This window comes from Amphiura filiformis, chromosome 17, assembly GCF_039555335.1.
Source record: "Amphiura filiformis chromosome 17, Afil_fr2py, whole genome shotgun sequence".
Lineage (NCBI taxonomy): Eukaryota > Metazoa > Echinodermata > Ophiuroidea > Amphilepidida > Amphiuridae > Amphiura > Amphiura filiformis.
In genome coordinates this window covers 13,200,390-13,227,297 of record NC_092644.1, presented here as the reverse complement: position 1 = coordinate 13,227,297, position 26,908 = coordinate 13,200,390, and the positions used below count along the sequence as shown (strand labels likewise).

General features: G+C 37.7%; 1 protein-coding gene across 2 annotated transcripts in view; it reads right to left on the bottom strand.

Annotated features, from left to right (window-relative positions):
* LOC140136953 (UDP-glucuronosyltransferase 2B33-like) overlaps positions 1-26,255 on the bottom strand; it is a 44,689-nt gene extending 18,434 nt beyond the window's left edge. The window contains exon 1 of one of the 2 annotated variants that reach the window (XM_072158611.1): positions 25,333-26,255. In XM_072158611.1, coding sequence (XP_072014712.1) covers positions 25,333-26,172 — 840 coding nt within the window. In that variant the 5' untranslated portion in view covers positions 26,173-26,255. Of the gene's footprint in view, positions 1-10,495; positions 11,453-25,332 lie in introns of those variants that run through there. The other variant, XM_072158609.1, reaches the window with a different exon arrangement.
* Positions 26,256-26,908: the final 653 nt, after the last annotated feature.

The window sequence follows — 26,908 nt, the reverse complement described above, 5'->3', positions numbered from 1 at the left end:
TTGGTGCATCATTTCTATATCTATTTATGTCATTTTTTATATCTATTTATACCTTTGCTTTAAAAAACAAAGGGGCCGAACTCAATTTGCAAAATTTTAAATGTTACACTGGTCCAGTATTTGGATTTCGCAAGCCACCAACCTTTGGAACATAAACTCGGTGTAATAAGAACATTAACCCATCGTGCAAAGACCATCTGCTCAGATCAAGATACGCTTAATACAGAACTCCATCATGTTAAACGTGCTCTTTCAGTCTGCGGCTATACCAAATGGGCATGGAATACTCCACAAAGTCGCAAATTGGATCCTAAGCCAAACGCACGCAAGGATACTGCACCCCCCAAAGGACATATAACCTTACCATATGTTCAGGGGGTAACAGAACCCTTGAGCAGGAAAATTCGCAAGTCTGGTGTTGTGGTCCATGTACGCCCCGCGAATACCATTCGCAGCATGTTAGTTGCACCAAAGGACAAGCCCAAGAAAGAAGACCGCTCAGGTGCGATCTATAGCATCAAGTGTTCTGACTGCCCGTCTAACTATGTTGGCGAAACCGCTCGCCCCCTTCGATCAAGACTCACTGAACACAAAAGGGACACCTCCCCCGTGGGTGCCCATATGCGCCAACAAAGACATAGTTTCACATCTCAGAATGTGAAAATTATAGACTCTGAAAGTAGATGGTTTGAAAGAGGCGTTAAGGAGGCTATTTACATCCAAGCCACAGAACCGGACCTGAACAAGGACCAGGGAAGACACCATCTGCCAGACGTCTATCGGCCGCTCATCAGGTCACGTGATTCGGGTCTACTCCCTGGGTCACGTGACCGGTCAACCAACGTCTCCGATAACAACTGAAGAAGAGTTTCACGGATGTGACTCGAAAATTTTGTGAGTAAAAATCATTGCTTGTGTGAATAAGTTTAAACTTTCCTGAAATCATTACACTGGTCCACTTACACTTTATAAGACTTGAGATTCGCAATTATTAAAGCATGCATGAATTGATGTTGCCAGTCTTATTATTGCTTTGGTGACAAAATGTGACGGGCCCTGCATATTGGCGGGCCCGCAGTAATTTTTATATGCTTTTGGTCCAAGGACCTATATATTATACTTCCGAACAACCCGACTGTGCTTTGGTTTTTTTGCCCCCGCCCCAAATTCGCCCCTGTGCTCACGGTCAATTTTATTTTATTTTTCTTGGTTTTTTTTCCATTAAGAGGTTTTAAAAAGGAATTTGAACTTAAAAGAGGCCACTTCACTTCAGTGCTACGTGGGTGTGTTGTAACCCAGGTTTTTGTCGACGACAAAATCACACAAAAAAGATTCAGATTCTTTGGAAATTATAATATTGGAAGAATGCCTCCACCTATATACAAAAAGAAAGAACTGTTGAAGACAAATATATTGTGATATGTACCCCGAGTAATTTAATTTTAATATTTTAAACATTTAAAACTACACTAAGCCAAAAAAGAAACTTATAATTTTTCACAAGGTCGTATCTTAAAATCCTGTCCATGAAAATTAACTAAAATTACACACAGGATTGCCTCAATACTCTACTCTAAACACATGTCAGTAACCAAGCAATTGTCCAACTGACACAATAGCAAAATGCACTGATATGGAACAGCTTCCTGGACGACATTCACAGCCCTATTGGCACCCAGTAAACGAAATCTGTGAGAACGGCATCTTGAATCACAGGTCACAAACTTACCAACAGATACAAACAGATCACAAACTTACCAGGATCATCATGTCACATGTCCAAACAAACTAAGTCCTTTACTAACGGGTATGTCCACCGTGCGCTTGCACGCATGCTGTGCACCTGCTTCTCATGCTTCCAACCAAGTTACCGATGATATCCTGGGGAAGATTGCCCCATGCTTCCCGTTACTAAAGGACTTGATTATTTGTTTGGACATGTGACATGATGATCCTGGTAAGTTTGTTTTGAATCTCTTTAATGTTTTTAACTTAATGTTGTTAACATTGTTGGCTGTGACCTGTGATTTTTCAAGATGCCATTCTCGGATATTTCTTTTGCTGGGTGCCAATAGGGCCGTGAATGTGGTCCAGGATGTTGTTCCATATCAGTGCATTTTGCGGTTGTGTCAGTTGGCCAACTGATTGGTTACTGACATGTGTTTAGAGTAGAGTATTGAGGTAATCCTGTGTGTAATTTTAGTTAGTTTTGATGGACAGGATTTTAAGATATGACCTTGTGAAAAATTATAAGTTTCTTTTTTGGCTTAGTGTATTTCATGCGAGATGGGAATCACCTTTCATTTGTTCAGGTTAATTTACAAAAGCAAAGTCAGTCAGATCTATTATTATCTTGAGAATTCCCAGATCACAAAAATATGATCATTGTAATGCATAATATTATGGCAAATCCATGTTGCTAATTATGCGAATGAGCTATTAAAAAAGATTTTCCGGTTCTCTCTAAATGTAAAAAGATAGGAATTTTCTCTCATGTAATCACAATAACAAAGTCAGTCGGACCTAGTAGTGGATCGAGAATTCCCAGATTACTCAATGTTAATTGTCATTGTATTAAAATTATGTTTAAAAACTCTGTTGCTATGTTAAAAGACTGGAATTAGCAGACTTCAGGACAGCATTGGAGGATAGAAAGTTGTGGAAAGCCATCACAATTCGAGGACACCACTCGCAATAAGTCAAGTAAGTCAGGTTGCTAAAATAATGTGAATGTGAAATAATGATCTTTTAGATCTTTTAACCCTAACACTCAAAAATACCACAAAAAAACACGCTGAAATATTAAGCGCATGCGTGAATCCCAGGGTCTGCGATGACGCAATCACCCTGAGTGTTATATGCTCACGGAATTGCTGCCAGGGCAGCGATAACCCGTGTAGCTACGATCCGTGATCGTGTGGTTGGCATACGGGGGGTCAAAGGTTCGAATCCCGGGGTGTCAAGTGACTTCTTTGTTCATCTTCTCTTCTTTTTCGTATCTTTAACTTCCGATATCGAAAAGCAGGGTTAAGTGTTAGGGTTAATAGAACTGGGACATTCAAGTTTTACAAATTTGGTATAAATAGTAGAATTTGCGATGCCAGACTTACTCTACTCAGAGGTATCGCTTCTCTTGTTGTTAATCCACCAACCAGTGCAGTGTTGGGTAGTACGGGTCTTGGAAAATCCAATACAAAGTCGCTATTTATGAGCCACATATCTGCCTCTGTAAACCAAGATTGCAGAATGGGTCTGTCTTCCATGTTGTACTTCTCTAATGCCTCATTTATGTTATTATAAGGACCCGAATCACCCGATATGACGAATGCGAAGAATATGACAAATGCAGTATTTTTTAATCTGTCCATTAAAGACATTTTGTGGTCCAGTGCTGTTGTAAGTTCAGGAATATATGAAGGATTAAACGGGCTACGTATTTCTAGTGACATCTGTGATGACATCAATGTTATAAATGGCATAACCATAACATATGGTATATTCAGTTGTTTATATTGTATAGCGGGACAGGTGGATATGGGATCATCTACTGCCAAATCAAATCTTTTTAAATTTGAAATCAACATCTCATCACCTAACAGCATACTACATTCAACCACTCGTTTTTGTAAGTAATCCGATTGTACGTAGTCCATGATAAACTCAATAAATTTCCCTCTTAAGCCAGCAGTGGTCATGTTGTGACGAAATTGGTTGTATTCCGATAAGTTAATCGGCGATTGGTGTATTTCCACATTGAAGCCCGTCTTCTTTCCATCATATTTTACATGATCTTCAAACTTATTGTCCACGAGAAATGTAACGTTATGTCCACGTTTTATCAGCTCTACAGCAATGGCTTTCTGAACATAATAATGACTACCCTGTCCATACTCTGGGTGGAACAGTATGCTACTTCCAGATACTACTGTCACGATTAGTGGGAGAAGGTGCGCAAAACTGAAGTGTAAAGTAGATTCCATTCTATAAACTGAGTATTTTCAATGTCCCGCGGTAGTGTGTACACCTGTAGCACAAAATACAACTTCTATGTGACTTCATCGTTCAGTAAAACAAAAATCCGACATATAGATATTGTTACGGAAGATATTTAGAATTTGGCACCTCATTTGTGAAAATTGTGAAACAACACAGATTTAAAGCAAATCATGAGGGTCAGAATTGCTTGGGTAATGGTTGCATTGCATGCAATGCAACCATGGGCCTCAAGGAAGAACAGATGATTAATTGTGTTTTCAACTGATTGAGTGTCCCAGGTTAAAGAAGATATAAAACAAACAAACAAACAAAAACCATTACCCAAGCAACTTTCTGACCCTCAGCCTTTTCAAAATAATTGTTTTGGTTTATTAAAGCTAACGATTGAAGGTTTCTTTACATAACAAAATATATTTGATCAACTTTTCAGAAATAGGAGAAAAATAGGGCGCAATGTGGGGCCTCTTTTTTTTGGGACACCCTGTATTAACAACAGAAATCTGTGTTATGCTGACGAATTGATACCAATCTATAACTTGCAGCTTAAAAACAAGTGATAGAATTGAATGACAAATAAGAAATGGTAACAATATCTTAAATTAGCAGAATTTTGGCGACAACATTGCAATCTGTGACGATACCTAAGACCAGAAATTCATAAGAAATCATAAGAGAAATGTAAAACAGAAAAAAAAGATTGGTAAGAAGACAGACATGACAGATGAAGCCGTCTCAGTGCATGTCTTCTGGAATCTCACTGCGGAAAACGGAGTCAAGGTAGACCGCATAATAAACCGAGATGAAAAGACACAGACTTGGACAACCTTATTCAAGATGGTGTATGACGAACCAATTGACCTTTTCGGTAAATCCCATAAGCCTTTGCGAGTACACCTGAGATGTCGTCATTTCACGTCACGCCGATCTGCGCCAATGCGTACATCGTTTATCGACGATCGTTACTGCGCATTTCAAGTCGGCGTGACGTCAAATGTCGACATCTTAGGTGTACTCGCAAAGGTTTATGGGATTTTACCGTAAAGGTCAATTCACCGTACGCGTAGTATCCAGTAAAGTCGACCAAAGTAAAGTTGAAGTTAATAATACTAAAATAATATTAACAATGTCAAAAAACAAAACCTCAACCGAAAATCACAATTAGTTGCAGTATACAAATGTGGATGGATTTACAACCAGAACTCAACATTATTACCATGATTACTTTATCTTAAGATGATATTAAGAATGGTAAGTTTCAATAACACTTACGCTACTAATAGGTTTGCCCTGTGTTGTTGTTAATCCACCAACCAGTGCAGTGTTGGGTAGAACAGGTCTTGGAAAATCCAATGCAAAGTCGGTATTTATGAGCCACATTTCTGCATCAGCATACAAAACTTGCAGAATGGGTCTGTCTCCCATGTTATACTTTTGCAGCACCTCGTTATAAGGATTTGTTAAAGCAGCCAACACGAAGTAAGACGGTAATAAAACGGCAGTATTTTGTAGTCTATCCATAAATGACATTTTGTGGTCCAGTGTTATTGTAAATTGAGACATATATGCAGGATTAAAGGGACTACGAATTTCAAGGGACATTGCCCACATTAAGTCCATTGAAGTGACCATAACATAAGGTATTTTTAGATATTGCGCCAAGGGACAATAAGATGTGTGTTCTTGTATTGCCAAATCAAAGCTGGATCTTCTAAGATTTGCCACCACTTTCTTATCACCAAATAGATCGCTGCATTCAACTACCTGATTTTGTACATAATCCGAATGTAAGTATTCATTGATAAAGTCAAAATATTTGCCTTTCAATCCAGCACTTGTCATGTTGTAAAACAGCTGTTGGCATTCAAAAAGAGTATTCGGCGATTGGTATATTTCCACATTGAAGCATTCCTTCTGCCCATCGGCCTTTACAGGACCTTCAAATCTGTTGTCCACGAGAAAAGTAACGTTATGTCCACGTTTTATCAAGCCAATAGCGACGGATTTATATACATAATAATGACTGCCTTCTCCAAGAAGAGGATAGAATAGTATGTTACTTCCAGATACTAATGTCACGGTTAGTGACAGAAGTAACACCCAATTGAGGTGTAAAGTAGATTCCATAGTACCTGGTAGCGGATTTTGTAGTTATAATAGCGTTTTTTGATTATGCACCGAACAGCAAACTTTTAGTAGGCCTGTCCCTGTATGATTTGTAGTGATACTTTGTCCTTGGTCAATATTATTTTTCTGATTATGAACATCACATGACTTGTGATATCACAAGAAAGACATCGTGGTATTAACAGGAGAAATCTATGTTATGCTGACGAATTGAAACCAATCTATAACTTCCAGCTCAAAGACAAGTGATAGAATTGAATGACAAAAAGAAATGGTAACAATATCTTAAATTAGCAACATTGTGTGACGATACCTAAGACCAGAAATTCGAAATAATCATAAAAAAATGTAAAAGAACAGAGAAAATGGTAAGAATACCGAGGAAGCCGTCTCGCTGCATGTCTACTGGAATCTCACTGCGGAAATCGGAGTCAAGATAGACTCCATAATAAACCGAGATGAAAAGACACGACCTGGACAACCTTATTCAAGATGGTGTATGACGAACCAATTGACCTTTACGGTAAATCCCATAAGCCTTTGCGAATACACCTAAGATGTCGTCATTTCACGGCAAGCCGATCTGCGCCAATGCGTACATCGTTTATCGACGATCGTTACTGCGCATTGCAAGTTGGCGTGACGTCAAATGACGACACCTCAGGTATAATCGCAAAGGCTTATGGGATTTACCGAAAAGGTCAATTCACCGTAGTATCCAATAAAACCGACCAAAGTAAAGTTGAAGTTAATAATAATAAAATAAGATTAACAATGTCAAAAAAACCTCAACCTAGTTGCAGTATACAAATGTGGATGGATTTACAACCAGAACTCAACATTATTACCATGATTACTTTATCTTAAGATGATATTAAGAATGGTAAGTTTCAATAACACTTACGCTACTAAGAGGTTTGCCCTGTGTTGTTGTTAATCCACCAACCAGTGCAGTGTTGGGTAGAACAGGTCTTGGAAAATCCAATGCAAAGTCGGTATTTATGAGCCACATTTCTGCATCAGCATACAAAACTTGCAGAATGGGTCTGTCTCCCATGTTATACTTTTGCAGCACCTCGTTATAAGGATTTGTTAAAGCAGCCAACACGAAGTAAGACGGTAATAAAACGGCAGTATTTTGTAGTCTATCCATAAATGACATTTTGTGGTCCAGTGTTATTGTAAATTGAGACATATATGCAGGATTAAAGGGACTACGAATTTCAAGGGACATTGCCCACATTAAGTCCATTGAAGTGACCATAACATAAGGTATTTTTAGATATTGCGCCAAGGGACAATAAGATGTGTGTTCTTGTATTGCCAAATCAAAGCTGGATCTTCTAAGATTTGCCACCACTTTCTTATCACCAAATAGATCGCTGCATTCAACTACCTGATTTTGTACATAATCCGAATGTAAGTATTCCTTGATAAAGTCGAAATATTTGCCTCTCAATCCAGCACTTGTCATGTTGTAAAACAGCTGTTGGCATTCAAAAAGGGTATTCCGCGATTGGTATATTTCCACATTGAAGCCTTCCTTTTGCCCATCGGCCTTTACAGGACCTTCAAATCTGTTGTCCACAAGAAAAGTAACGTTATGTCCACGTTTTATCAAGCCAATAGCGACGGATTTATATACAAAATAATGACTGCCTTCTCCAAGAAGAGGATAGAATAGTATGTTACTTCCAGATACTAATGTCACGGTTAGTGACAGAAGTAACCCCCAACTGAGGTGTAATGTAGATTCCATGGTACCTGTTGGTAGATTTTGTAGTTATAAAAGCGTTTTTTGAATATGCACTGAACAGCAACAACCTTTTAGACCTAAATGTACAGCCTATTATAGTAGGCCTGTCTCTGTATGATTTGTAGTGATACTTTGTCCTCAGTCAATATGTTTTCTGATTATGAACATGACATGATTTTACATTACATTACATTACATTACATTACATTACATTACATTACATTACATTACATTACATACAAGGCATACAATGTTTGCACAGAGAATGTTGTTTGAGAGTTTGTGACGCTCTAGTCACGTTTTGTCTACTAGCAATTCAAACCTATGTCAAATTTGGCTGGTTTGCGATATGCTATACCATTTTTCACCCTGATGTGGTAGTGATGTCAGCCCGGGGGTCACTCCCATTGTGGCCTGTACACCATCCGCGATAATGAAAACGCGTAAAAGGGTAGTTTTTCGTGGGTAGGCACGATACGCGCGTAACGCGTTTAGGGTGTCAAAAACATGAAATATTGGGAAAAAAAGGGTAGCAAACCTGCAATTGCTAATACGCGGAAATGAAATTTAGGGTATGAAATTTGATGCAAGGAATAAAATCCCTGTTTAGGGTATCGTTTTAGCCAAAGGGTGCTTTTCAAAAGTTGATTATCGCGGATGGTGTACAGGCCACAATGGGAGTGACCCCCCCCGGATGTCAGTACAGTGCGCATTTCATTGGATGCGGCCTCAAATCCCCAGCGTTCTGTCAAAGCGCTGAGTGCACCATGGTGTACACACGCATGCGCTTAAGGACACCGCATCAAAAACAGCTGCTTCAACGCACTGAAATTGGTTCAAGTGCCAGTGTAAAGATTCAACAACGTGTGACACAAAATATATTTTCAAAACATCAAAAAGTTCAGTCAGACTTACTATACTTAGAGCTATAGCTTCTCTTGTTGTTAATACACTAACCATTGCAGTGCTAGGTAGGTCGGGTTTTGTAGGGAAATCCAATGCAAAGTCGCTATTGAGCCACATTTCGGCATCGACATACAGAATTAGAAGTTTCGATCTGCTGTCTCGCATATACTTCTCCAAATCCTCGCTAAAAGGATTCGAATAAGATGACATATAGGCCTACCCACTGTATTGAATCTGTCCAACATAGAGACATTTTGTGGTCAAGTACTGTTGGAATTTAAGGCACATATAATATTTACAATATTTTTTACAATATTTACTTATCCGGTAGTCTTCTTCTTCTTGTTGATTATAAAGTTCTGTGGCACTCAATGTTCTGGACCACTGATGGATACCTTGCTTTAAACTTGTCAAGCGAAGTCCACTATCCAGCGAGGTCCACTTATATATCCTTTGCGTACAAATCCTTGCACAGATGTCAATTTCTAAAACGGTGCTGCTTTCACAAATCTTGACAGATACGTTGATTCATAAACCAGACTTCAGCAAGTCGACAGAAGGATTATGTTTCCTTTTGGGGGAAAGTGCGCTCTTTGATGTTCTTTCTCGATCTTCTTCAAATAGCTGAATAATTGGTAGTATATTGCCTATACAAAACAAATAATTAACACAAGCACCTTTTCATGGAGGTACATAGACTATAATCACATTGAATAGCCACGAAAACCTCTTCTCTTATTTATACTAAACTTGTAAAAGATCACTATTTCACATTCATATTATTATACATGTAGGAACATGGTTTTGCAATAGAATGACAATTAACATTAAGTAATCTGGGAATTCCCGATCCACAACTAGGTCTGAGTGACTTTGTTACTGTGATTACATGAGAGGGAATTCCCATCTTTCATGAAATAGCTTTAAATGTAAATAAATATCAAATTAAATTACTCAGCGTGCATCATAGTGGCAACATCGAAGCCTTTGTCGGGGCACGGAATAAGAATTCCCTATTTCTTATTTCTCGATCCAAGGCCTGTGATTTGTTGGGACTTGGGATTGGCCCTCCTTTTCCTTGCTCTTTTTCCGCAATCCTGTTTCTGTCTTTTCTCTTCATATAGGCCAGCGTGCTTATACAAACTTTTAAGGCTTGGCTTAACCATTTTTCACGATCATCGCGCAAGGTATTTAAACTATTTAAAGGCACATTCGTTCTACATGACGGGAAACCATGTAATCCGTCCAGTCATAGACTTTAAGCATCATATTTCGAGGCGCGGAAAAACACCAAATTGGTGTCGTATGACCTTTGACATTCTTTTGTGGCGAGTGACATGGTCTTTCAATTCACGCCGAGTGTCCTTGACAGGCGTGACTATGCTTCAGTGGTCATGAAAGAATTCAAAAGATAACCTCTGCCCCAATAATCCCAAGCTATTGTCTGAAACTGCACCTCGGAAAATGTATGGTAAGAACTCAGTCCTCAAATGATAGTCATATAACGACCAAAAGATAAGTGACTGACTATCATTGAGGACTGAGTTCCGCAGTCTATAATCCGTCAGTGGTTTCATAACAAATAGGCCTAATCTAGCAATGGTCATTTTCATGAAGCAATTGTCTGTATTCAGAGGTATAATCTTGAATTAAAATTACACAGTCTACACGTACATTTTGCACATCGAGCATTATTTATCCGTCAGTACTTACGCTACTAAGAGGTTTACCCTGTGCTGCAGTCAATCCACCAACCAATGCCGTGTTGGGCAGTACAGGTCTTGGAAAATCCAATACAAAGTCTGTGTTTATGAGCCACATTTCTGCGTCAGCATACAAAACTTGTAGGAGGGATTTATCTCCCATATAATACTTTTCCAAAATCTCATTGTAAGAATATAACACACCAGAACGAATGTAGTAAGTAAACAATATAACAAACGCAGTGTTTTTTAATCTTTCCATGAAAGACATTTTGTGGTCCAATGCTGTTGCAAATTCAGGCATATATGAAGGGTAAAACGGAAAACGACCTTCAAGTGACGTTAAACATGGTAGAAACATCACTGGTGCCACCATAACGTATGGTATTTTCAGATATTGTACAAAGGGACACGTAGACATAGGGTCTTCTATTGCCAAATCAAAATGTTTCAGATTTGACACCACCTTCTCGTCACTCAGTAGATTGCTGCATTCAGTCGCCTGTCGTTGCATGTAATCCGTTTGTAGCAGTTCCGTGGCAAACTCAAAGTATTTTCCTCTCAACCCAGTTTTGTTAGTATTATGCATCACAATATTGTATTCGGATAACTCAATAGGCGAATGGAAGACTTCAACACTGAAGCCTTCTTTCTGTCCGTCAAGCTTTATAGGTTCTTCAAATTTGTTGTCCACAAGAAATGTGATGTTATGCCCACGTTTTATGAGCTCCATAGCGATGGATTTCTGTACATAATAATGACTGCCTTCTCCATGCCATGGGTGGAAAAGTATCATACTTCCCGACACTAATGCCACAGTTAGTAAAGCAAATAACACAAAACTGACGTAAAATCTAGACGTCATTGTATAATGTTGGTGGTAATATTGTGGTTCAATGACCCATTCTGTTTATGTAATTCACTATGGTTATGCAAAAGTTCATTTCCAGCTTTTCTTTACATCAGATCAATGATGCAGTTACATGTGTCAGGTCACCGTATTGATAAATTCACTTCGTTACGTGTTTAGAAGGGAATTGTTATCTCTTCGTAAGTGTGAGATCGATCAGTTGGTGTTATGCAAATAGTAAGTAGTGGGGTAGTGATGCGAAAAGTTTTGCGTTGGGGTACTTTGGGTGTATCAGTCACACCACACGATTTTTTCCCGGTGCCATATATATATATATCATGCAGTTCATCATTTGTACTATACTGCGCCAATAAAATATCCTTACACGTGGAAAAATAATCACAATTTCCAAACTGAACAATATTGGGGTAAATTCGTTTTGTAATAGATGCACTATCTAATCCTGCACATTATGACACCACATTGAATCCAATGTGACTTTAAGAAGGAAAGTTACGTGCATTTGATTAGAAGAAGGTCCAGTTTTAAAAGTGACAAACGGGCTTATTGAAAACGCCACAGACTAGACATCTGGTTTGAGAGTGGTTAATGGCCAATTTATGCGTTTGGCTTTAATTTAAAACAAAAGGAACAAAAGAAAACTGAAACAAAAGAGCTGACAAATAAAATGAAAGTTATGAAAAGTACAGAGAAGTAAAACTGAAATAAAAACTGCTTTAAATAACGCTTTAAAAAATCTTTTGCGCCTTGTATAGGTCAGTTTGTCACTTTTAAAACTGGACCTTCGTCTATTGAGTTGCTTGTAACTTTACTTCTTGAGGTCATATTGGATTCAATGTGGTGTCATAATGTGCAGGATTAGATAGTGCATCTATATATTAAAAAAACAAATTTACCCTAATAATACTCAGTTTTGAAATTGTGATTATTTTTCCAAGTGTAAGGATACTTTCTTGGCGCAGTATATTATTAAATTAGGAGTTAATATTTTGCTCTTGTTCGCTCGCTTATTGTCAAAAATATATCAAACCTTCAGAATTGGAGCATTTCAAACAAGAAGAGTCTTTCAAAAAGACACAGTTCGCGGATCAGATGTATAGTAATTTGTTCCAACTTTCCATTTTCATATCAAACCTACTCTGCACTGATCTTACAATAAATTAGTGATTTGATAAATGATACCTACATCCTGACTCTGGCTTATATAACACTCCAGCACGAAACGACTCCTTGAAATACAAACTTTCAAATCAATACACTATCATAGGCCTATTGAAATTCAATTATACCATGCAGATGATAACCTTGGCCCAATAATTATAAAAGGTTCCAATTATGATAAGCAAACATTACTGGGTAGATAACAGGATCTAAATTTTGTCAGTTGGAAGTAATTGAGTGAATCGCCTGTATCAAAATATGCAGTGTATTTTTCATGCAGTAATATGCATAGCCTTATCACAAAATAAACAATAGCTGGCCTTACCCACCAATCAGTAAAGCCTATTATAATCATGTGATGGCTCAATCCAATAGTAAACATGCTTAGAAAAAAGGCAAAAAAAATAGTCCTGGCTGCCATTGTCTCAATACAAGATAAGATGTTCTAAAAAGTCCTTGTCATGTGGGGCAGGATTAGATAAAGGGATACAAACCTGGGTATGAGACATTAGGAATTATTTCCTAGCCTCTTAATCACAGAGTTGATGGGCTACAGTAGATATTCAAGACACAGTAAGGGATAAACTGTGCATATGAGATGTGGGTTCAAGTGGGGGAAATGTTCACTCCGTGAAAAAAAATTGTCGTTCTGTTACCGCTTGGTCGCCATCGGGGGCCGGATAGGAATTTCAGAGTATTTTCCCTGATTTGGTCAGGTTTTCTCTCTGTTTTCACCTATCCCAAGATCTTTTGGGTTTTGCCAATGGTTTCATTGCATGTATTATGATGCCATTATCATTCGCATCTTTTGATGATTGAAAATCTGAATATTTCATTCCACCAATTTCAGCTTAAATTGGTTTTTTTAATCGTTTTTCTCGTTTCTATACTTCTAAGTTTATTCATTTGTCAAAAAGGCACTCTTGGATTACAAAGTTAGCCATTTATTGATTTCCAATGTTTATATGTGATAAAGTTATTAATTATTTGTGTAGCTAATGGAAAGACCAAGGTCATTATCTTCATGATAAACTCGTGGTTAAAATAACCAGTTTCGTCTTTAGACAGTTCCACTTCATTGTCAGTTGATATGCGTTGAATCGCAGTTATTCGATCACAAAATGATCAAAAACCATGACCGTTTTCGTTTGAATATGAATCAGCAGTGGAAAGTGTTTAATATTTTTGAATATCAAAAATTATAAATTTGTTCAATTCATTTATGAATTGTTTAATACGCGCTCTTGCAGCAATCATGTCAGGCAAAAGTATTTGTCAAATTGAGTGCATTATTTAACAGTTTATGCGCCAGAATTACAATAATGTCAATGTTAATAATAATAATAATAATAATAATAATAATAATAATAATAATAATAATAATAATAATAATAATAATAATAACAATAATAATAATAATAATAATGTTAATAATTATATAGTATAGTAGATTATGAAGTAGAGCGCGAGATAGCTTGCGTGTGTGGCCGCACCCATACCATGATTAAAACATGTGTAACCATGGTAACTTTAATGAACAAAACAAGAAATATTTAGACTGGTGTGTTTTATTGGTTTTCGGGTGGGTAATGCATTCGGGGCTGAGATGAGATCATATTTATCTGTGATCGACACATTTTTGCTAAAACCATGATGTCGTTGTCGAAACGCAAAGTGCAATATACATAGTGTATACAACACTTACAGATGCGCTGAAATCTTCGAAAATGTGTATATTTTGTAAGGCGTTTACTCATATTAAACCACGATAGACAACTTAATGGAATATTTATGGTAAAATATCGTCAAAAAACTCATATTTTGCATATGAAAATATGAAAAACTTGTACTTATGGGCCGGAATATTTAAAGGAAAATGATACTAAATCTCCATCAATTTTAAGATTAAGAAATTATGAAAATGATACAATATTCACAGTAAGACTTTCTATAATTGATGCTCTTCAAGTTTGCAGGTTTGATACTAGCTTTGCTCCAAAGCCGACCTATTTTCCATTCAATTGAAAGAAAAAATGAAAAACCATGCCATATGCCCTCTGACACTATAGTAATTCGCCTCGGTGAGTGGACTTTAGCGGTTGGTGGGTGGGGTAGACCAATATCTGTGGGTAGACAGTGATCTTTACTGCAAAGTGGTCCTACTTGTTGGTGACTTAAATGTAGCTTGCCTAGTGATAGTGTAGCTTGCTTCGGCAAGCTCTGTACAAGGAGTCGAGTGGTAGTAATTTTTTATAGAATGGTCTAACCAGGCAGGGATTGGCCTTTTTCTTTTAATACTAGTCACTTACTTGGGTTTATTTTACTCAGGGATCACTGGATCTTCTAAGGTACTGCGAGGGCTCTGATCAAGAGCTAGTTTGATACCCTCTCTGATAGGAGGGAAGAGCGCTGTCTTACGCCGAAGGGCTTACCAAAACCATAGATGTGACGATCTATGCCAAAACCAATCGCACAAGTTCTCTTATACAGTAAGCCAAAAAAATTAGGTACCAGTTATGTTCACCCCCTGTATATCATAAACAAAGACAGACATATCATAATTGGAACAGCAACCAATAGCTGCATCTTTTAGCTCGAATTTAAGACCTCATTTGTTGAAATTGTTTTAGAAATAAAAACACCACGATCCAAAAACCCAAGGAAGATGCCAACTTAAAAGTTGCAGTTTGCTACATTACATGCCCTATTTAGTTGTACACAAAGGGTTCGCTAACAAACAAGCGCCGTGCGTCCATTGGTCGTGCTTTCATTGATTAGAACACAAAAGTGCAACTTTTGATCTTGTTTCTTCATTAGGTTTTAGATCACCGTTTCTTTAATTCTCAACCAATTTCAACAAATAAGGTCTTAAATCAGAGCTAAAGAGTCCAGGCAGTGGCTGCTTGTTTTAATTTTGACATAGGCCTACTTGTCTTTATTTAGGATATACAGGGGTGGACACAACTGGTACCTTAATTCTTTGGCTTAATACTGTATATATATCCCTCCTACCAGGAAGGAGTGTCATGGTTTTTCTTTGCGTAATAGTAGTAAATTTAGGACTAACCTTTTTTTGTTGTTGATCTTCTTAATAATATATGGTTGAGGTTTTCGCGCGGATGCGACAACCAGTGATGGTGAAAAACAAAAGATTAAATGTGACATTTTTGGGCAGGATCGTAAATGGAGAAATAGCAAAAAAATCTGACTGGGAGTGATTTTTTCACAATTTGGGTTTGTTGCAAATTTGCGAGTTGCAAGGTTAAGATGTATTTATCAATATTGAGTTTCAGTAAAACTTACGCTACTCAGAGGTTTTGCTTTCCGTGTGGTCAATCCACCAACTAACACAGTGTTTGGCAGTACAGGTCTTGGGTAATCCAATACAAAGTCGGTATTAATCAGCCACATTTCTGCATCTGCATACAAAACTTGCAACATAGATTTATATCCCATGTTGTACGTCTCCAACACCTTATTATAAGGATTACCAAACCCGGATAGGATAAATCCGAAGAGAATGACAAACGCAGTGTTTTTAAATCTGGCCATTAAAGACATTTTGTGGTCCAGTGCTGTTGTAAATTCTGGCATATATGAAGAATTAAAGGGGGAGCGATTTTCAAACGATGCTTAAAATGATAGAGCCATTGCTGGTGCCACCATAACGTAAGGTATTTTCAGATATTGCATGAAAGGACAAAGTGATGTTGGATCTTGCCAAATCAAACTCAGATTTTCTAAGATTGGCCACCACCTTCTTATCACCTAGAAGATCGCTGCATTCAACCACTTGTCTTTGTATGTAATCGGATTGGGTGAATTCCATGGTAAACTCAATATATTTGCCTTTCAATCCAGCATTGGTCATGTTATGGAGCAATTGGGTGTATTCCGATAAGGCAATCGGCGATTGGTAAATTTCGACATTGAAGCCTTCTTTCTTTCCATCAGCCCTTACGGGATCCTCAAACCTGGTGTCCACAAGAAAGGTGATGTTATGTCCACGTTTTATTAGCTCTTCAGCGATGACTTTGTCCACATAATAATGACTGCCCTCTCCCATAAGGGGGTGGAATAGTATGTTACTGCCAGATACTTAATGCCACACACAGTGACAGAAGTAAAGCGAAACTGAGGCATAATCGTGGCTTCATAGTATTTGCGTGGATGTAGTCTTCAAAATTTACTGTTTGAATTTTACAAATCGGAACGAAAAATGCTTGCTAATATAGCTGAGCACGTATATATTTCCCGCATGCAGTATAGTAAGTCAACTTAGTTTGTTCCCTATCAATATTAGTTTTTTGATTGTAAAGATATAGGACAGTTTAATATATCTCTTCGTGTAGTTTTGTCCTTGTTTCCTTTTTATTCTTTAGTAATTATTTGATTAATCAATTAGCTAATTATATATATTTACATACGAGCACACACCCCCACACACACCCCACACACACCCGGGGGTACTGTCTTTATTTATATTCTATTATAATTCATTCGGTATTTCAAATGCATTTTTACCAAATTTACAATGGCAGAAACTGCTTTTAAAATTAAATCGAATATATAAATGTTAATGCACAAATGTCAACAATAATATAAATCTACTCAGAGTGAAATTTGCTCTTAAAAATTGTGTCTTTAATGATAACATGCAGAAAAAAACTGGACAATTGATCTCAAAAGCAATTCTCTGTGGCGGATTAAGAAAACCCGATTTTGAAATGTGAGTGGTGAGTTTAGTATATTTTTAGCTATTTTTTTTGCACCGCAAAATATCGAAAAAAGTCAATGGTCATCGATATATGCCGACAAAAGTTTTGGAATCTAGAGAAACAGAGCTTTAATTTGATACCAAATTTATTTTGCCAAGTATTGCAGGGACGCCAGAAATGGCGCTTGAAGTAGGCCGAACTCACACGTTATCCTATGAGACGCTGAATTAGTGCTGCGCCCCCTTGTAACGGCCGTCGTTATGAACGCGTTCCTTTTACATTCTTCGCGCAAAAAAAAGAGATGCGCTTCACAAAATGTGTTCTATTTCAATCATGATGATAAACAAAGATTACAAAAAGTCATCCTCATGAAAAATTATTGGAAAAAACACTTTATTGGCCGAGTAGGCGCCTGCAAAGTCTAGATATGCGTCCAAAAATACTCAAAAAGGCTCAAAAATGGATTTTAAGGATAATAGACATTGTTAATCTGCATGAAGCCGTTTTGCTGAATATTCAGTAGGCCTACGCAAAAAGATCGTAATTGTTACCACTGGAACGGGGGGGATTTATACTTCAGACTTAGTAATAAATGATTTCCAAAACAAAATGGGAACACTGATAATCTAGAAAAGAAATTAAACTTGGTTCAAAGACGTGCTCAAATTGTCGTCTGTCACTAAGTTTGTGAGTTTTGTATAAACTTTCGCATATTGGAGGAAAAGTCGAAATATTCGATTTTCGGCATTTCGGCACTGATCTTTAAAACATCATTTCTCTTGAACGGAATGTCGCAGAGACATGAAATCTTCGGTGTTGAGCTTCAAATTTTCTCTAGTTTACTTAATGAGTAATAAATGTGGATTTTGAAAACTTTTAACACCTTATAAGAGGGCGCAACACTAAATCACTCCGCATTTTATGTAAGAACGAAATTCGGCTAATATAGTCCATAGTGAATATGAGATTGTAGCGACCATATCTACCGACATGTTCACTTTAAATGACTCAATATTGGCTCATATGAATTCGACAAGTGTCTTTAATGATAACATGCAGAAAAAAACTGGACAATTGATCTGGAAAGCAATTCTCTGTGGCGGATTAAGAAAACCCGATTTTGAAATGTGAGTGGTGAGTTTAGTATATTTTTAGCTATTTTTTTGCACCGCAAAATAGCGAAAAAAGTCAATGGTCATCGATATATGCCGACAAAAGTTTTGGAATCTAGAGAAACAGAGCTTTAATTTGATACCAAATTTATTTTGCCAAGTATTGCAGGGACGCCAGAAATGGCGCTTGAAGTAGGCCGAATTCACACGTTATCCTATGGGACGCTGAATTAGTGCTGCGCCCCCTTATTGTAACGGCCGTCGTTATGAACGCGTTCCTTTTACATTCTTCGCGCAAAAAAGAGATGCGCTTCACAAAATGTGTTCTATTTCAATCATGATGATAAACAAAGATTACAAAAGTCATCCCCATGAAAAATTATTGGAAAAAACACTTTATTGGCCGAGTAGGCGCCTGCAAAGTCTAGATATGCGTCCAAAAATCCACAAAAAAAAACAAAAATGGATTTTAAGGTTAATAGACATTGTTAATCTGCATGAAGCCGTTTTGCTGAATATTCAGTAGGCCTACGCAAAAGATCGTAATTGTTACCACTGGAACGGGGGATTTATACTTCAGACTTAGTAATAAATGATTTCCAAAACAAAATGGGAACACTGATAATCTAGAAAAGAAATTAAACTTGGTTCAAAGACGTGCTCAAATTGTCGTCTGTCACTAAGTTTGTGAGTTTTGTATAAACTTTCGCATATTGGAGGAAAAGTCGAAATATTCGATTTTCGGCATTTCGGCACTGATCTTTAAAACATCATTTCTCTTGAACGGAATGTCGCAGAGACATGAAATCTTCGGTGTTGAGCTTCAAATTTTCTCTAGTTTACTTAATGAGTAATAAATGTGGATTTTGAAAACTTTTAACACCTTATAAGAGGGCGCAACACTAAATCACTCCGCATTTTATGTAAGAACGAAATTCGGCTAATATAGTCCATAGTGAATATGAGATTGTAGCGACCATATCTACCGACATGTTCACTTTAAATGACTCAATATTGGCTCATATGAATTCGACAAGTGTCTTTAATGATAACATGCAGAAAAAAACTGGACAATTGATCTCAAAAGCAATTCTCTGTGGCGGATTAAGAAAACCCGATTTTGAAATGTGAGTGGTGAGTTTAGTATATTTTTAGCTATTTTTTTGCACCGCAAAATAGCGAAAAAAAGTCAATGGTCATCGATATATGCCGACAAAAGTTTTGGAATCTAGAGAAACAGAGCTCTAATTTGATATCAAATCTATTTTGCCAAGTATTGCAGGGACGCCAGAAATGGCGCTTGAAGTAGGCCGAATTCACACGTTATCCTATGGGACGCTGAATTAGTGCTGCGCCCCCTTGTAACGGCCGTCGTTATGAACGCGTTCCTTTTACATTCTTCGCGCAAAAAAAGAGATGCGCTTCACAAAATGTGTTCTATTTCAATCATGATGATAAACAAAGATTACAAAAAGTCATCCCCATGAAAACATTATTGGAAAAAACACTTTATTGGCCGAGTAGGCGCCTGCAAAGTCTAGATATGCGTCCAAAAATACTCAAAAAGGCTCAAAAATGGATTTTAAGGATAATAGACATTGTTAATCTGCATGAAGCCGTTTTGCTGAATATTCAGTAGGCCTACGCAAAAAGATCGTAATTGTTACCACTGGAACGGGGGGGGGGGGATTTATACTTCAGACTTAGTAATAAATGATTTCCAAAACAAAATGGGAACACTGATAATCTAGAAAAGAAATTAAACTTGGTTCAAAGACGTGCTCAAATTGTCGTCTGTCACTAAGTTTGTGAGTTTTGTATAAACTTTCGCATATTGGAGGAAAAGTCGAAATATTCGATTTTCGGCATTTCGGCACTGATCTTTAAAACATCATTTCTCTTGAACGGAATGTCGCAGAGACATGAAATCTTCGGTGTTGAGCTTCAAATTTTCTCTAGTTTACTTAATGAGTAATAAATGTGGATTTTGAAAACTTTTAACACCTTATAAGAGGGCGCAACACTAAATCACTCCGCATTTTATGTAAGAACGAAATTCGGCTAATATAGTCCATAGTGAATATGAGATTGTAGCGACCATATCTACCGACATGTTCACTTTAAATGACTCAATATTGGCTCATATGAATTCGACAAGTGTCTTTAATGATAACATGCAGAAAAAAACTGGACAATTGATCTCAAATGCAATTCTCTGTGGCGGATTAAGAGAAAACCCGATTTTGAAATGTGAGTGGTGAGTTTAGTATATTTTTAGCTATTTTTTTTTGCACCGCAAAATAGCGAAAAAAGTCAATGGTCATCGATATATCGTCGGCCGTATCACATACTGACGTATTCGACATTTTTAACATTTTGAGAAAATTGGTATATTAGTTTGTTATGTTCTACTCTATATAATCACCAAAAACCATGCCTCAAAGTGGCTTAATTAGTAAGATATTAATTAATTTAATTTTGACGTATTTACAAAACCTTGAAATGTCTGTATCACATAACGACGTATTTGCCGATCACCTATACTGCGCAAGCCCAGTATGTCGTATCTGCAATTTGAAGAATTTGCCGTTTCACATACTGACGTATTTGCGCGACGTATTTGCGCGACTTTGTCATTATACGATAAAATCGCTGTTTTGTCCTTTTCACATACTGACGTATTTGCGCAACTGTTTCACATACTGACGTATTTGCGCGACGTATTTGTCATTTGAATAGCGAAATTGTCATTAGTCCTTTTCACATAGTGACGTATTTTATTTAATATTGTTTTTTTGCAGAATAAGTTATGCTCTGATAGTAATAAGTGAGTTATATTGAAAATATAGTATATTCGCGTTACTGCTAACCTGGTTTTAATCGACAATAATATTTTAATCAAGATTATGAAGCAAATGAAAATCTCTAAATTTTCAAGTTCGATTTTCTCGAAATGCGTATTTTGCAAATACGTCAGTATGTGATGCGGCCGACGATATGCCGACAAAAGTTTTGGAATCTAGAGAAACAGAGCTTTAATTTGATACCAAATTTATTTTGCTAAGTATTGCAGGGACGCCAGAAATGGCGCTTGAAGTAGGCCGAATTCACACGTTATCCTATGGGACGCTGAATTAGTGCTGCGCCCCCTAGAGGCCAAAATCCAAAATGGCCGCCGCCACCATTTTGAAAATGTAAGTTTTGAACCAGAGAACCTATAATCATGCGCAAAGACCCTTTTTCGGATATGTCGAGTACAAGGATTCCGATTCTGACATTAGTTTGACATTACGGCATCATTTTCACCCAGAAATCCAAGATGGTGGCCGGCACCATCTTGAAAAATTTAGTTTTGAACCAGAGGACCTAAAAGCGTGTACAAAGAGACTTTTTGGCATTAGTCGACCACAAGGATTTTGAATCTGACATTACTTTGACATTACGACCTCATTTTTACCCAGAAATCCAAGATGGCGGCCGCCGACGCCATCTTGAAAAAATAAGTTTTGAACCACAGTACCAAAAATCGTGTACAAAGACACTTTTTCGGGTAAGTCGACCCCAAGAAATCCGAATCTGACATTAATTTGGCGTTATAACATAATTTCTGCCCAGAAATCCAAGATGGCCCCCATTTGGTAGAGCGTAAATGGCCCATTCCATATCAACTCAGGGATGTGCACCGCAGCACCTCTTCAATTTTGTTTTTTTCTGTGTGGTGGTAGATATTGATGAGAAAGTAAAATCCTGAAAATTTGAGCTTCATACTCCATTTCGTTTTCCCGTGGCATCAATTTGAAATTTAGGGGGTCAGCGTAAAAAATGTGTCGCAACGCGAACGACGATGCTGGGACGTCCGTAAATTTATAAAGGGACCCTTTAAAACTTGAAAAGTATGTATCCTGGGGTACTTTTTGGTGTAGAATTCAAATCTGCTATCAGAAAACTTGTAACTCCTTTACTTTAAAGGATATAGGGCCCTCAAAATGCAACTTCGTCCAACCAGGACCAACTTTGGGGGGGGGGGGTCAGAACTCCAAAAGTAAAAATAATTTTAGCGTCAAGTTGGTCCTGGTTTTTTTTGCCAGTCAGAGCCCTTTGGTAGGACATTACTCTTATCAATATTGAGCATATTAGAATACATTTAGCTGAGATATTACCCATGGAAAACCACTTTTTTACATTTTGACCCCCTGAAAACCAATGTCAGACAATTTGCCCCACCATCAACTTCAGGTATGTTGAAGATATGTTCTTGGACAACATTTCTGAGAGATATTTCAAGGGTCTTGATGGCTTCAACACATCAGCTAGTTTGCCTACTCCAAGAGTTGTACACATTTTGATTTTGCATGTATAATGATTTAATGTACAACTCATGGAAAAAAAAAAATTGAAGAGGTGTTGCAAAAAGACAAAAAATTATTTTTACTTTTGAACATCCCTGAGTTGACATGGAATGGGCCAAATGTGATTTTTGAATGAGAACAGAAGCATAAGTGTGTCATTTCCGCCTTATCTGGGGGTTCATGTCCCTTATATGGGGTTTAAACTGCCATGACTTGGGTTTACATCCCTTATTTAAGGATAAGGCGCCTTGTCTGTGGTTTAGACGGCCTTATCCTGGGTTTACGTTCCTTACCTGTGGCGTAGATCCCTTAACCTTAGCATATTGAAGTCTAAACCGAGATAAAGCATCTAAACCCCAGATAGTGCGTCGTACCCCCAGATAAGGGACGTAGACCCCCGATAAAGCAGTCCAAATACCAAATAAGGCGCCTTAACCCTAAATAGGGACATAAACCCCAGATAAGGCATCTAAACCCCACATAAAGTGCCTTAACTCAAGATAAGGGTCGTTAACCCCAGATAAGGGTCGTAAACCTGAGATAAGGCATCTGAACCCAAGATAAGGCGCCTTAACCCCAGATAAGAGACGTAAACTCAAATATGGCAGTCTAAACCCCGGATAAGGCGCAGTAACCCCAGATAAGGGACGTACACCTCAGATAAAGCAGTCCCAACCCCAAATAAGGCGCCTTAACCCTAAATAAGGAACATAAACCTAAGATAAGAGAATTAAACCCCAGACCTGGCAGTCTAAACCCCAGATAAGGAGCCTTAACCCCAGATAAGGAATGTAAAACCCAAATAAGGCATCTTAACCCCAGATAAGGCGCCTTAACTTCAGATGAGGGACGTAAACCTAGGATAAGACAGTCTAAACCCTAGATAAGGCATCTAAACCCCATATAAGGCGCCTTAACCCCAACTAAGGGACGTAAGCCCAGATAAGGCAGTCTAACCCCAAGATAAGGCGCCTTCCATCAGATAAGGAGCGTAAACCCCAGATAAGGCATCTAAACCCTAGATAAGGTGCCTTATCCTTAAATAAGGGACATAAGCCTAAAATAAGAGAAGTAAACCCCAGACCTGGCAGTCTAAACCCCAGATAAGGCATCTAAACCCTAGATAAGGTGCCTTATCCTTAAATAAGGGATGTAAACCCAAGTTAAGGCAGTTTAAACCCCATATAAGGGACATGAACCCAAGATAAGGCGGAAATGACACACTTATGCTTCTGCTCTCATTCAAAAATCACATTTACGCTCTACCAAATGGGGGCCATCTTGGATTTCTGGGCAAAAATTATGTTATAACGTCAAATTAATGTCAGATTCGGATTTCTTTGGGTCGACTTACCCGAAAAAGTGCCTTTATACACGATTTTTGGTACTGTGGTTCAAAACTAATTTTTTTCAAGATGGCGTCCGCGGCCACCATCTTGGATTTCTGGGTAAAAATGAGGTCGTAATGTCAAAGTAATGTCAGATTCAAAATCCTTGTGGTCGACTAATGCAAAAAAGGATATCTTTGTACACGATTCATATCAAATCCTTTTATTGAAAATGTCAACTTAAGTTATTTAGCAAAATGCATGTACAATGTATAGTGAAGCTCATAACCTTGAATGAACGAGAGTCCAGTGCAGCTTACATGCAAGCTCATATTACACCAATCCACTAACTGCTACTAACCTATGGCTGCAGTCATCTGTTTCTGCATACAACGCATGCGCGTTGCGAATGCATGTGTTGGAGGCTAGTAGCTGCTAGTCACTGAGAATTCAGCGAGTAGCTAGTAGTTCCACCAAAACTTTTACTATAATTTAGATTCGCGACCCTGATATTTGACCTATCATGATGTATTTGACATTGTTAGTTCCAGAAATAGTACAAGAATACTCCTGGGACTGGTGAGTTAAAATGGATGGCGCTAGTCCACGTACGGATAGAAGAAAGAGTTAACTTTTGGTCAAAACAGTGCACTGACACAGTAAACTCACAGAAAAGAAGTAAAAACTTGGCACTTAAAAATTTCACGCGACTTAACAAAATAACCTGTGGACTTATAAATAGTCTAGCAGCATGGAGAATATTCTTAGCTCCATTTTGGTACCAGGTGAGGCCTATACATTCCAAAATGTTCATGCTGTGTTGAATTAAACAAAAAATGACCCCATTTTGGCAACTTTTGTGGATGAATTGCAATGGGACATTTCGTGCTGGACAGTTCTTGTCTAAAGGTTGACAAAGGATTTGATATGTTAGGTCCGCTGGTTCAAAACTAAATTTTTCAAGATGGTGCCGGCCACCATCTTGGATTTCTGGGTGAAAATGATGCCGTAATGTCAAACTAATGTCAGAATCGGAATCCTTGTACTCGACATATCCGAAAAAGTGTTTTTGTGCATGATTATAGGTTCTCTGGTTCAAAACTTACATTTTCAAAATGGTGGCGGCGGCCATTTTGGATTTTGGCCTCTAGCGAAAAATGCCGGGATTTTCGCGAGGGACATGGATGCTATTTTGTTTCTAAATGGTCCATAGAAGTCGAATCAATCGTCAAACCTTACTAGCCAGAGATTGGTCACCAAATTGAGTTTTTTCACTTAACTATTATATTTTTCAAGTTAAATACTCACACGATCAAGTGTCCTCGCAGGTTTTGTCGTTAGCCCTCCAACGGGTACCGTGTTCGGCAGAAAAGGTCTTGGAAAATCCAACGCAAAATCCGTGGCCAAAAACCACATTTCAGCATCCGTATAATACAAAGATATATCTGCTAACCCATATTTGGCTTTCAATCCATCATACGGATTAGCGAATGCCGCCAGAACAAAGCTAAAAAATGATGCAATAACTGTATTTTTCAGTTTCTCTGGTAAAGTCATGACTTCATCTAGCGCTGTAGCAAATTCAGGCATGTATGCCAAATTAAAAGGGAACCGGTTTGTTAAGGATATTCCGAAAGCAATTATAGCACCAGGTTGAAAAACGACGAATGGTATACCAACATATTGCATTATTGGACAGTTTAATGTCATATCAACCACTGCTAAATCGTAAGTTTTCAGTCGTTTTATTAATTCAACATTTCCTAGTAAATTATCACAATCTATCACTTGTCTGTCCGTGTAATTGGTGCTTAAAATATCCATTATCCATTGCAAGTATTCGCCCTTCAAACCAGCTTCAGTAAGACTTACCAATAAGTCACGCCATTCATTCAGTGTGAAATTAGATGGGAAGATTTCGTATTTAAACAGTTGGTAGTCTTTACTGGATTTTATAATTTCTTCAAATCTGTCGTCAATCAAGAAAGTGACGTTGTGTCCACGATTTAGCAGTTCTTCTGCTATGCTTTTCACGGAACGATAGTGGCTACCTTCACCGTCTAGTGGTACAATAACAACGTTGGCGTTATGCGTGATATGTATCGATAGCGCAAACACAGTTGCACACAAAAAGTACTTGAATCCCATTATTCCTGAGATACCAGAATCGCAAAAAGACCAGAAAATATTTCAACTAAACATAAAATAATGATGCATATATTTGAGAATTCTCAGAACTTCACAATTGGAGCAGTATTCGCACACGCATGTTCACGTTGGTACCTCACGTTCAGCGTTTTCAGTGTTTACAGAACACAGGACGAGAAAAATTAAGTACAAAGGTTCGAAAGCGCAAAGGTCGCCAGATTGCCAGGGCGACAACCTTTTTTTAACTTCAGGATGCATTACTACTAAGAGTGATCTTCTTTCTTTTCTTCCCTTTCTCATTCATTCAATCTGTTCTATTTATTTGCTTTTTAAATTTCACTTTCTTCGTTTTATTTCTAAGGCTTTTTCCCGGGGCTTTTTACGTCACATAGCTTTCTTCCTTTTCATTTAGTTTCTTTATTTCTCTCTTCTTTCTTTCTTTCTTTCTTTCTTTCTTTCTTTCTTTCTTTTTCTTTCTTTCTTTCTTTCTTTCTTTCTTTCTTTCTTTCTTTCTTTCTTTCTTTCTTTCTTTCTTTCTTTCTTTCTTTCTTTCTTTCTTTCTTTCTTTCTTTCTTTCTTTCTTTCTTTCTTTTATTTATTTCTCTTTCTTTCTTTCTTTCTTTCTTTCTTTCTTTCTTTCTTTTATTTATTTCTCTTTCTTTCTTTCTTTCTTCTCTTTCTTCGTTCTTTTTTCTTTCCTTTCTTCTCTTTCTCCCCTTTCTTTCTTCCCTTTCTT